Here is a 12,076-nt window from a genome sequence, read left to right as displayed (position 1 = left end):
TTGTAGTTTTTTTATTTATTTGAAAAAGTGATATTATCCAGTAGGCTAAGCCTCATAATGGGCGAAACAATAATATGAGATTCAAATTCGATTGGCGAGAATCAAATTCAAGACATCTCACTTACAAATGAAGAATATGAATATCACTGACCGTACTACTAGGTGACAACAATATTTTATAGTTTATATTATGATTTTAATAATAAAATAGAATAAAATTATAACATGTTGGGTACAGTTAAACTTACTTTTTATATTTTAGGGTTTGTATTTTTTTTCTTCAAGATTTCTAAAATAAAAGAAAAGGAAATTGAGAGATGTGTTGTAGGTCTAATTTATTGAACAATATAAAGGAGAGTGAGAGAGGGGTGCATCACAGAGAGATGAGAGAGATGGGCAATTGTGAGATGTGTGTTATGCTACGCTGTGTCTTTATTTATAGTAATTTTGTTTTTTCCAAAAGAAAGAAATTTTATTATATTCGAATGTAAATGTTTACATCTGAAGCCAAAGTATTAAATAGCAATTCTGGCTCAAGATCATCCCAATTATAAAAGCCCCATTCTCGTGTAACAAAAGAAGCCACTGGATGCGCTGCCTTGTTGCAAACACGATGAGCAAAGATAACTTCTACTGACCTTAACTGTTGTTTCAACCATTGAACATCAAAGATGATGCCTTCAATCACAATATCAAGTTGAGGTTTCTCATTAAGCATATCCACTAGACATTTGGAGTCCGACTCTATCTATACCACCTCAAAGCCCTTATCAATACAAGCCAACACTGCCGCTTGTATCGCTTTAGCCTTCACCATTAAACTAGATTCATATGGCAAGTCTCCACTGTTGTCTGCCCCCTGAAAGATACCCGCATAATGTCTTGCCACCTATCCATATCCACCATGACTCGATGCCGTGAACCAAGCTCCATCAACATTTACTTTGGATACTCGCATAATGTCTTGCCACCTATCCATATCCACCATGACTCGACGCCGTGATCCAAGCTCCATCAACATTTACTTTGATTGTACGAAATGATGGGCGTACCCAACTTTTAGGAAGAAGATCACTAACCTAGGCAATCTCTTTATTTATAATAATATGGAACGTAAATTTTTTACCCAATAGGATTACAACTGTAATAGTATAATATTAATCTAAGACATATGGTCGAATCCCCAATAAATATTATATATATATATTGAAATTTACATAATCGCATTCCTAATCTAATAAAAATTACAATAAGATGCGTATTATATAAGAGAAAATTATTTTTGACTTGATGATGTTATGGTTGACACTCGCCTTCACCCATTTTGAGGGGTTATTTTTTCAACGCCCTTGGTGGTAGTGCTCGAAATTTAAGATTTGCGTTCACACTATTAAATAAATCTCCTCATCGCACACATCAATCATCCCACTTCGCCACGTGTACACTATAAAATAATTTCACAGTTGAAAATTCTAGATGTATAATAATATATTTATGGAAAATATGGAAAAAAAAGGCTGACCAAATCCTCTTTTCACAATTTTCAACTCTGTATTGGAACTTTAAAATTTTAAATTCAAAAAATTTAAATTTTAACTTATAAAAAAATTTCTTTTTTTAATAATTTTGAATTAAATTTGAGTATGAAATTATTAAAGAATGAATTTTAAGAATAATTTTTTTTTCATAAAGTACTTAACAAAAAAAAAAAAAAAAATATATATATATATATATATATATATAGAATATCCTAATTAATTCTATGAATATTTTAATTTAGGGGGTGTATTCAATTGAGAATTTGAGAGATTAATAGATTATAAATATATGGATTTTTATGGAGTTTAATTGATTTGTAGAGATTTCATATAAAATTTTGATTCAATTCTCTCAAAATCTTATGGGGAGATGTGAGATTTGTGGATACTTAAAATATACTACGAAATCTCTCTAATTCCCTCTAATTCTTCAACTTTCTCAAATTCTTTAAAATCAATTTCTAATTGAATACACCTAGAATGTTATAAACTTCTTTAAAATTCTAATTGAATACACCCGAACTTTTAAGAATTTTAATAAACTATCTTAAAATTCTAATTAAATACACTTTGAATTTCAGAGAATTACTTAAAATTCTGATTAAATACCCCTAGATTCATTAAAAGAATTAAAATCCCAATTGAATACACCCCCTTAAAAATATTTTGATTCCTAAATATTGAAAAAAACACTAAACCGACATTATGAAAGAATATGAAACACATAAAAGATTTTTTTTAATTACTTTAACCGTTGGATTTAAATTTGGATTGTTATATTTTTGTTTTATTGTTGAATTTAATCATATTAAATCTTTGCCGGTTGGATTATATGAAATTATAAATATAAAACTAAAAAAAATACACGTATATGGTAGGTCATCCCTTTTAACTCACGGAGAATTTTAACCTAAATTTGCACTAAAATTAAGTTTTGGGTTAAAACTCATATTTATCTCAAGATTGGAGCAAATTGGAGTAAATTTAGAACTTAGAATTTGAGTTTTATTCCAAAAAATATAATAAAATCACGTTTGCCAATTCACAGATTTACAATTTGTTGCTGAACAATTTCGAATAATTAATTAGAAAATCCCACCAAATAATGTTTCTTTTTATAGTCCAACCTTTTGGTACCGAAAAAACTCATAGAAATCTTTAATTATTATTGTGTGATTCACAAACGTATCGTGTGAAATACGAATTTAAAAATTTTCGATCGCAATTGCCACCTGGGTAGTTAATCCCTCTACATAATGAAGAGTATAATAATGATGCCCCAAAAACGAAAAAGAAAAATTTTCCCACTCACCAAACAACAAATAAGAAAGAGTACAAAATAACAGAGAAAAAAAAAAGAATAAATATTCCTAGTTGCTCTGGCCACTCGATTCTTCTTCAAAATTCCCAAATCCTCCATTCCAAATCCAACTTCTTATCCCATCGTATTCTGCTTCGTCGTGGAGTTTGAATCAATTGGGAGATGTCGATAAGGAGTATAATCCAGGACATGAAGTTCTCGCGGTCGCAGCGGGTGGTGCAGGACTCGGCTGCTCGGTCGGGGGGCCAGGCGGTGGGGGAGTCGTTGAAGCAGAGCTGCTGGGCTCAGATGCCTCAGGAGTTACTCAGAGAGGTTCTGGTCAGAATCGAGGCTTCCGAGGCCGCCTGGCCGCCGCGCAAGAGCGTCGTCGCCTGCGCCGGTGTCTGCCGGAGTTGGAGACACCTCACCAAGGAGATCGTCAAGGCTCCTGAACTCTCTGGAAAGTTGACCTTCCCCATCTCCGTCAAGCAGGTCTCTCTCTCTCTCTCTCTCTCTAGAAGAAAAGAAAAATTTTTTGATTGAGTTCTTTTTCTTCTCTAATTGTTTGAGTTTATGTCCAAAATTTACATTTGTTTGCATTTCTCATGGATTCTGGATGTATTACAATTGGGTTTCAGTGGAAATTGCATTGCTTGATTTGTTTGTGATGCTTCTGGAGTGTGACTGGAGTGAACTTTTTAGCATAATTCTTGGCCTTCCAGGCAAGTTTAGCCAAATCTTCAATCTTTGTAAAGTTTTTGGGAATTGGAAAGCAATTTTTCTTAACGGTTGTAGTGGCTAAAATTGCAAAATTTCAGTCTTTAGTAACCATGTAGTGTAAATTGGTTTAACAAGCGAGGGGAAGAGCCTAAGATCACGTGAATCACGTTCTGAATTCTTATATTGTCCGATTTTCGGGTTGGAAACCAAAATTTTGATTCATTGTTCTCTACCTTTGAAATGGTCGTTGTACATATTTTCAATATCTGTTTTATCTGATTGCAGCCTGGTCCAAGGGATGATCTCGTGCAGTGCTTTATCAAACGGAACCGTTCCAACCAAACATATTATCTTTTTCTTGGTTTGACCCCTGGTGAGCATTTTTTAACCGAGAAGGGAAGTAATATTGTTTTGAGTTCATTTTGAATGACAGGTAAACTTTTCTTGTTTGTTTTTCGAAGATATGGGTTTTCCATATTTGCTCTAGTTTTTTTTTCAGGTAGGTCATGTAGGTATTGATTTCTCTCTTGAGAAATCGCTTTTGCTTTCTGTAAATAGTGGACCTGTCCTCTTTCGGTTTCATTTTTGAGCTATAAGTTTGTGTTAACTTTTCTTGTTTGTCTGGTGTCAATGGCAGCTCTAATTGACGAAGGCAAGTTCCTACTTGCTGCGCGCAAGTTTAAACGCCCCACCTGCACTGATTATGTTATCTCACTGTGTGCTGATGAAATGTCAAAGGGGAGCAGCAACTATGTTGGGAAACTGAGGTGTGCCGAAAGATGCATATGATGTAACCTGTTTTCTTGTTCACCATGTGCTTAAGTATTAATACACTTTTCCCCCCTCTCTTTGTGAAGATCAAACTTCTTGGGAACAAAGTTTACAATCTTTGATGGGCAGCCGAGTCATTCGGGAGCCAGGATTGCAAAAAGTCGCTCCACTAGGCTTGTCAATTTGAAACAAGTTTCCCCTAGAGTCCCTGCTGGCAACTATCCGGTGGCTCAAATTCAATATGAACTAAATATGTTGGGTTCCAGGTAAACCTTATGCTTGTAGGACAAGTTATAGAACCATACTTTAGAAGTGAAATTATAAGAGTACATCTAGTATTCCATTGGCATAGGTGATGTTTTCATTCTTGTCTCTTATTCTCCGCAATCCTCACAACAACATTTTGAGCTGTGATCATAATTTGTTCAGTACACTTAGGTAAGGGTGCATTTTCATTTTAATACTGAGGAAATTAAAAAGCTCACAGAGTTCTTGCAAGCAGGGGTCCGAGGAGAATGCAGTGTACCATGGATTCAATTCCATCCTCTTCAATTGAGCCTGGAGGAGTAGCCCCCACACAGGCAGAGTTTTCACATAGCAATGCAGAATTATTTCCATCCCTCTCATTTAATCGATCGAAATCAAACCGTATGGAGAGTTTCCTGTCAGGGCCCTTGGCCAGACAGAAAGATGGGGTGCTGGTGTTAAGAAACAAGTCTCCTCGGTGGCACGAGCAACTCCAGTGTTGGTGTTTGAACTTTCATGGACGAGTAACAGTTGCTTCAGTGAAGAACTTTCAGTTGGTGGCTTCTCCGGAAAATGGACCCCCTGGGCCAGAACACGAGAAGATCATCCTCCAATTTGGAAAAGTGGGCAAGGATCAATTTACCATGGATTACCGGTATCCAATATCAGCGTTCCAGGCATTTTCAATCTGCCTCAGCAGCTTTGACACCAAGATTGCCTGTGAATAAAGGTATAGATTTAGTAATTTAAAAGATGAATCTTTCAGAGTCTGGTAATTAGTTTTGAACCTAAGTTAACCAACTATTATATACTTGAACACAACTCTTTCACCCGAGCGCCCGTAACACTTCCAGAATCCATACGGTTGTTTGTGCTTTGTTTGTAATGTTGATGGAGTCGGTTGGTCTTTAGGTGCCAATATCTGCTAAACGAGTATGATTGACCCTATCTTTTTCTCGTATTCTAGTAGCAGCTAGGTTTAAAGGTCACTTAGTGGGTTGAGTTCAATGAGGCCGTTCACTGAAGGTGTTCGTAGTGCTGGGATTGGCAGGCATACAGCGTGCTCAGACGCTCCAGACCTTCTTGGATCATGATTTTGCCAAACCCCGGAGTTCTGGAATATAAAGGTGGAGAGCCTTGGTTCTTTATCACTCCACCATGTGCTGTAAATTTTACGTTTTGAGTGTATATATTAGCTATTTTAACAAAACCCTGTTTTCCTGAAATTTGACCACATTTAATTTTATATGTATATTTTGTTTCGTCCAAGTAGGCTGTTCGATCCCCCGTTGCATTCAGAATTCTTATAACGAGTTGCTTTGCAAAGCTGCATCCATGGACGGTGGCTCTTCTGGCACTGTTCCAAACCTCGCCCGTTATGTCCTTTTGACAAGGAAGAGAAGAAAAAAAATTACAAACTTCAAAAATTTCAACATGGTATCAGAGCCTTGGTTACGGGCTAGTGCAAGCCGAAGTGCTTGTCACCAGGAAGTGTGGACTTGGAAACAAGCCTGGACTCTTAACATGGAGTCGGCATTTGAGTTCTTAAGAAGCACCTCTTGAAGGGATTGGAAACAAGTTTGTACTCCATTGGAACTAACCTCTGATTTCAATTGCCGATGTGTGGATCTCCATGTGTGAGTCACTAAATGGGGTTCCATATGTGGAGGCGTGTTAGCTATCCCACATCGGTGGGTTCAAAGAAAAATAATGAATTTAAATAGGATTACTCCACTCTAACTAATACCGAGACCTTTTGTCATAAAAATCACACATAAGACGGATTGGGTAGATGATAATTACTAAGTTGGGAGTAGTATCAGTGTCGTTAGAGTGGGGTCCCTTGAACCCGTCGATAAAAAAATTCCAACAAACTTCATCGTCTTCTGTTTCTTATCAAAGAATCTACGCGTATTTCGACTGTGGTACTGATTGAACAGGTCTTTTGAGTTGTATGCTGCCCTTATTTTGCGAGTTTTCAGAACAGGGCTCTCTGAGTTGGTCAAACTCTGGAATTTGAAGTTTGTTTGCATGCCATTTGGTGCAGAGGTCGATACCAAACCTTGGCTCTTTGGTGTGCATTCTGTGTACAGCATACAACCGAGATTACTTACTGTTGCATGCCCAGGAGGCATTAGGGCCAGCCCCCATCCTAAGACGGCACCAGGTACAGACCGCAGGACATGGGTGACGTCTAATCCTCGTCGCTCCCCCTGCCTAATTGAAGCGTATTCTATATTTTTTAACCAGGTCAACTAACGCCAGCATCGTCACTACGGAGCTTTCTTATCGAGTGGGATAGCTTGGTGTCGACTGGTAATAAAATATAGTGCGATCCGATGCATTTTATAGGGATCCGAAAGCATGTGTTCGGACACCCCTACCCCATGTTTACCGTTTTCTCCCGCACTCGGCACTTCAAAAAGAAAAAAGAAAAAAATGGGTTAACAAGATACAACTTAAACAAATTTGGGAGCCTAAAGTAGTAACATTTACCAGGGTGAATAAAAGCCTAAAAATTGCTCGAGGACCATAGTTTTTGGTACAATGCAACGCAGTGGTATACTGCTGTTCTTCTGATTTGGATTATACAATTTTGCGTCGTTTCTGCAGATATACGTATAGCAAACAAGTTTAATGTACACAAATACAACTATAAATTCTAATTGAAATCAAGCGGTTTGCAAGTGGATGACTGATTCCGAATTTGTAGGTATGGACTCAGCAGCTTCTTCTTCAGTAGGTAGGTCATCCGACTCCAGTTGTGGTTGATTAAGGCTCCGAACAAACTCAGAAAACGAAGGAAAATGTTCGGGTGAGAAGAAATCAGCTCCCATTCTCTGATATGTGAATAGGTTGATCACATTCTCTCCCAACAAATTCTTCTTTATCTGTTGAAAGCCTCCGCGTGCTCCCATAACTGATGAGTTTTGGCCAGCAATCTCAATCCCATGCTTTCTGCAAGCTGTTTTAATTTGTGAAAGTAATAACTCGGGACTTGAAAGGGAGTCCCGTGGCTGATGTTCGTCTGATAGGTCCATTCCAGGCAATATAATTTTGCACGAGTTCCTCGCAAACATCTCAGCAATTGCTTGGTAACCATCTCTAGAAGATGTGTTGTAGAACCCAGAAGTCAGCTCATAAGGGTGAGACTTTGTTTTATACCAAGAGTGCATTAGTGGAACTTTGCCACAAACTTCCACTTCAGTGTCACTGAAAGTTGACGAGGCAAGAGAAAGGAGGCGATCTCCGTGAGAAATGAGCTGGTTCGAGTACCAGGAGAGGAAGAAGTCACCATACGGAGACTCCCATGAACCGCCATTATCCTTGAAGAAGTTGTTTGCATTTGGTGACTGGTCATAGCTAGGAACATCATGAGGACCACCAAGACCCCACAGAGGGTTTCCGGCTGTTTCAGCATGTTGCTTAAGAATCCTTAGCATGTTTTCATCATAACACTGAAATTCTCCAACTCCAGGAGTTTTATTTTTGACCAGTCGGTGCTGAGAAGGATATCGAAGCTCACCATCTGGTCCTAAGCTCATTGAGATGCCCTGAAATTTAGCAATACAGGAAATTGACAATTTAGTACGCATACAAAACATATGATGACTAATGAAACGTGGAGTTTTCAAGTATCATGACTCCTTACCGTGATTGTGGAACCAAGGAAAGGTGCGAACGAAGATTTAAAGCTTTCGCAGAAGTCTTCATAAACTTGGATTGGAGTCTTTCCATTCAGAACAGGAAGTTCATCGACAGCAAGCGATAAACACTCTTTGTAGTGCTGCCCTGACCGGTCCTTAAAGAATAGACCAGGTTGGGACTCGCCAAGGCGAGATACCCACGCAGGGAGTGGGATCTTCGGTTGTTTAGACGCATGGAAGCAGAGCGAGACATGGAGCTCAAGGCCGGCTTTCTGAACCATCTCTGCAACGGCTAGGTAGCCTGACCACTCATACTTCCCCATGGCTTCTTTCTCAACCGTTCCCCACCAGACCGGGAGCTCCACACCATCCACCCCCAACAACTTCAGAGCCTTTAATCCGGCAGCAATCGCTCTAGCATGATTCACCGCGTTGCAGTCTGAAATTGTATCTAGAGGTAACCCAACAAATAATCTTACTCCATCATTCTGCAGAGTATAACACATCACAAAAAAATGAGTAAATTAAGTTACATAAATCAGGCCGGAAAATCAACAAATAGAACATTAAACTTCTAGGACTACATAATAAGTTAAATTAATGTTTTGGCCTTTTTATCTAAAATGGTTAGTGAGATTGGCATAACTCGTCATTTTAATCATTGAGATTTAAAATCAATAGAAGTGGTTCCTAAGATGTTCACCGTCAATCATTTTGGTGATAGGTCTCCATTGATTGAGAATATTTTTGTCAAATTAACCTCTCCTTGAACTAGATTTTCTTTAATTTAACGGAATTTTTTTTCACAAAATGATCAAAATAATTGACGGTAGATAATATCAGGGATCAAAATAAGTAGTTACGACAATCTCATCACCATTTTGGCTAAAAAGTCTTTTGTTTTACTTGTTTCCAAACATGTTTTAACTGAAAGGCTTTTTAGTCAAAATGAATTTGCATACATCCTCATTTTGGTTATTGAGATTTGAAATCAATAAACGTAGTTTCTAACTTTGTTCACCTTTAATCATTTTGATTACTCCAAGAAAAATCACTATTAAACGAGGATAAAAAGATAAAAATGATTGATGCTGAACAAAATCATAGATCACTTCTATAGGTTTCAAATCTTAGGGACTAAATTAAGGAGTTATTCAACTTCCAGATACCATTTTAGCTGAAATTCTAGTCTTCAAACCAACTAAGAAACTACAAAACATTAAATTATCATGCTAAGTATTGTAGGCAAATTCAAAACTTATCATGTTTCTTGAAAACCCCTTTATAATTTCATAAACTTGAGGTCAATTCTAATTTATATAATAAAAATTTGAAATTCAATCACTATTTTCCCATTTTTCTCCAATTTCTCAGAAACCAAACAAAAATCTAAGTTATCTAACACAAAAAAAATTGAAGAAAAAACCACTTACCGGTTTGGATCTTTTGGCAGGACCCGAAATTTTATCGGATCGGACTGGTGAATCGGGTTGTACGGCCCTCACAGTAAACTGAAGCCGGGCGCTTTTCCAGCTCTTGCTCTGACCAAAACAGACGTTGGTCTTCAAATTTCCATTCAACTTAGAAAACCCAAGCTCCGTTCGCGCCAACTCCGCCTTTCTGACCACCGCCTGAGAGCCGCGAAACACCGAAACCTCCATTTCCCAAACACCCGATTCCCCCAAAGACTCAAAACTTTTCACAACCCGAAATCAACAGACTTAAAAAATCAACAACAAAGAAAAGAAGCAATTGAAAATTTGATTTTTGTGACTTTAATTTATGAAAATCCAGAAAGTTTGAGAGCTTCTGAATGCAGACGAATGAGGCGCTGACGAGTTTTGACAAGTTAAGGCCCCGATGCTGAGCTTTATACACACAAAAGAGGACCCCGTACGCGTCTTTTATTTTTGGAAAAAAATAAAAAAATAAAACGAAAGGCCAATAAGACTCTACCACGTGTCGATCGCAAAGGTAGCTAAAGTAGTCCGGCGCTAAATTATTCGAATTTTTTTTTTTCAAAAGAAGGGATAGAATATGGTTTGAAATTTGTTTTTTAATATTTTTTTTCCTATAAATTTGACTGTTTATCCAAAATGGGATCAGGATCCTCTCCTAATCTAAGGATGAGGATCCTCATGATCAAGGGATGTGGGCTGTTGGATGAAAATTCAATGGTTATAATTATTACAATTTTAAAGGGACCCTCTGTTTGTAGCCGTTGGATTTTCATCCAACGGCTCACATCCCTTGGTCATGAGGATCCTCATCCTTAGATTAGGAGAGGATCCTGGTCCTCCAAAATGATCACTTGTTATAACAGACAAGTGATCCCGAGGATCCGTGATCGTGATCGTTCGTCGTATATTATACGGTTAATTTTTGTTAAGTATTATTTATATTTAAGTTTGGATTTTAAATTTAAAATGATTTATGACTGCATGATGTACGATGAAAGGTTACGATCACGGGATCTCCGGGATTCCCAGGAAAAGGATCTGGCAAGGATCATGTTCCTGTTATAACTCCTCACTTTGGTTCCTGATATTTAAATTCAATATAACTGTCCCAGAATTTGTCCACCATATGGCCCGTCGTGAAATATCTTTGTTACATAAGGACCAAATTGATAAAAATAATACTTTCAATTTAATAAATAATGTGCCAAAATAATTTGACTGAGATTTTTATGAAATAAATATCTTTCAATTCTCATTTTTAAGTCATCTTATCATTATTTAACTGAGAGTTTTACGAAATAAATAAAATGATTGATGATTAACAAATACATAGACCAATTATATTGATCTTAAATCTTAAAAACTAAAGTGATGAATTATATTTCAATCAGGGCTGTTTGGATAAGAAACCGATAAATTTTCGTTATCCAAATGATATTTTGGTGATGTCTTGTTAGGTTATTAATCATGCACCACATGCTTATCTATTTATATTATTCCAAAAACAAAATTATTTTTTGAATCATTCAAACCTTAAAATAGCGAGAAGCTTGAGTATATGCGATGTATCTAGATACTGTTATTAAGAATTTTATGTTGTCAAAGTGCCAATCATTATATAAACAAATGTCAATAATGGTATATAAACTGGAATCCGGATCCTCGCCGGATCTTTTTTATGAAGATTTCGGATATCCGTGAATTATATATGTTCATCGTATGTCGTACGGTTAGAAATTATTTTAAATATTTTTATTTAAAATTAAATACAAATAGTACCTGACAAAAACTGACCGCACGATGTACAATAAACGGACACGATTTATGAATCTTCAGGATCCTCATCAAAAGGATCTAGAGAGGATCCTGTTGGTATAAACTGATATTATATATGCTATGTCTATGTCTGTGATACTTTGGTAGTACATAATGCAATGAAAAAAATGTAACGAATGCATGAGGCTAAAGAATGAGGATTAACATCACGAGCCGAAGAGAAAGCAAAGGTAAAGTTCAAGAACCGATTGCCTTTGGCAGTACAACCTACCAAATAGTTTTGACTTTGTAAATATTCTTTGTCACCGATTATTTAGAGTCATCTGTTTCATTTCTCAGTTATTCATCATTTGTTTCTCATACGACTAACTAGTCCAAAACTGTGAAAGATAAATTGAAGATAGAGCGTTATTTGTTATTAGAAAAATTACAGAAAATTAGTTGACAACATTATATTTAACCAAGAATTCTAGAATTGTGAGTTGAATAGATTTGGGTGGCGTGGAAAGAGGAGGAGGATATGAGTTGGGCGGTGGTTTTGGTTGGCATGGAATATCAGGCAGCCACCTCAGTCCAATTTCCACCAATCACAAAACCCACTTCTCTTCTCTTTTTATT

At 36.9% G+C, this 12,076-nt stretch overlaps 2 protein-coding genes across 4 annotated transcripts; one reads left to right on the top strand and one right to left on the bottom strand.

Annotated features, from left to right (window-relative positions):
* The first annotated feature begins 2,782 nt into the window (after positions 1–2,782).
* Positions 2,783–6,321, top strand: LOC137731603 (tubby-like F-box protein 3). 3 transcript variants are annotated; one of them, XR_011068275.1, is made up of 7 exons: positions 2,785–3,330; positions 3,844–3,931; positions 4,196–4,325; positions 4,416–4,595; positions 4,832–5,305; positions 5,543–5,702; positions 5,849–6,321. XR_011068275.1 is itself a non-coding variant. In XM_068470759.1 (6 exons), exons 1-5 carry the CDS (start codon positions 3,022–3,024, stop codon positions 5,301–5,303), a joined length of 1,179 nt encoding a protein of 392 aa, XP_068326860.1. In that variant the 5' UTR covers positions 2,785–3,021; the 3' UTR covers positions 5,304–5,305; positions 5,543–5,837. The 3 variants fall into 3 exon arrangements, 2 of the variants coding, with proteins under 2 accessions (XP_068326861.1, XP_068326860.1); XM_068470759.1 differs by lacking the exon at positions 5,849–6,321 and having other exon boundaries at positions 5,543–5,837; XM_068470760.1 differs by lacking the exon at positions 5,849–6,321 and having other exon boundaries at positions 2,783–3,330; positions 4,832–5,837.
* A 759-nt stretch (positions 6,322–7,080) lies between these two features.
* LOC137731602 (inactive beta-amylase 9-like) lies at positions 7,081–10,076 on the bottom strand. The gene is made up of 3 exons (XM_068470758.1): positions 9,656–10,076; positions 8,228–8,710; positions 7,081–8,129 (listed from the first exon to the last, which is right to left on the bottom strand). Exons 1-3 carry the CDS (start codon positions 9,881–9,883, stop codon positions 7,248–7,250), a joined length of 1,593 nt encoding a protein of 530 aa, XP_068326859.1. The 5' UTR covers positions 9,884–10,076; the 3' UTR covers positions 7,081–7,247.
* Between the last annotated feature and the right edge of the window lie 2,000 nt (positions 10,077–12,076).

The sequence above is a fragment of the Pyrus communis genome, chromosome 4 (assembly GCF_963583255.1).
Source record: "Pyrus communis chromosome 4, drPyrComm1.1, whole genome shotgun sequence".
Taxonomy (NCBI): Eukaryota; Viridiplantae; Streptophyta; class Magnoliopsida; order Rosales; family Rosaceae; genus Pyrus; species Pyrus communis.
The sequence above is the reverse complement of the archived record's forward strand: the minus strand, read 5'-3'. Positions and strand labels throughout refer to the sequence as shown.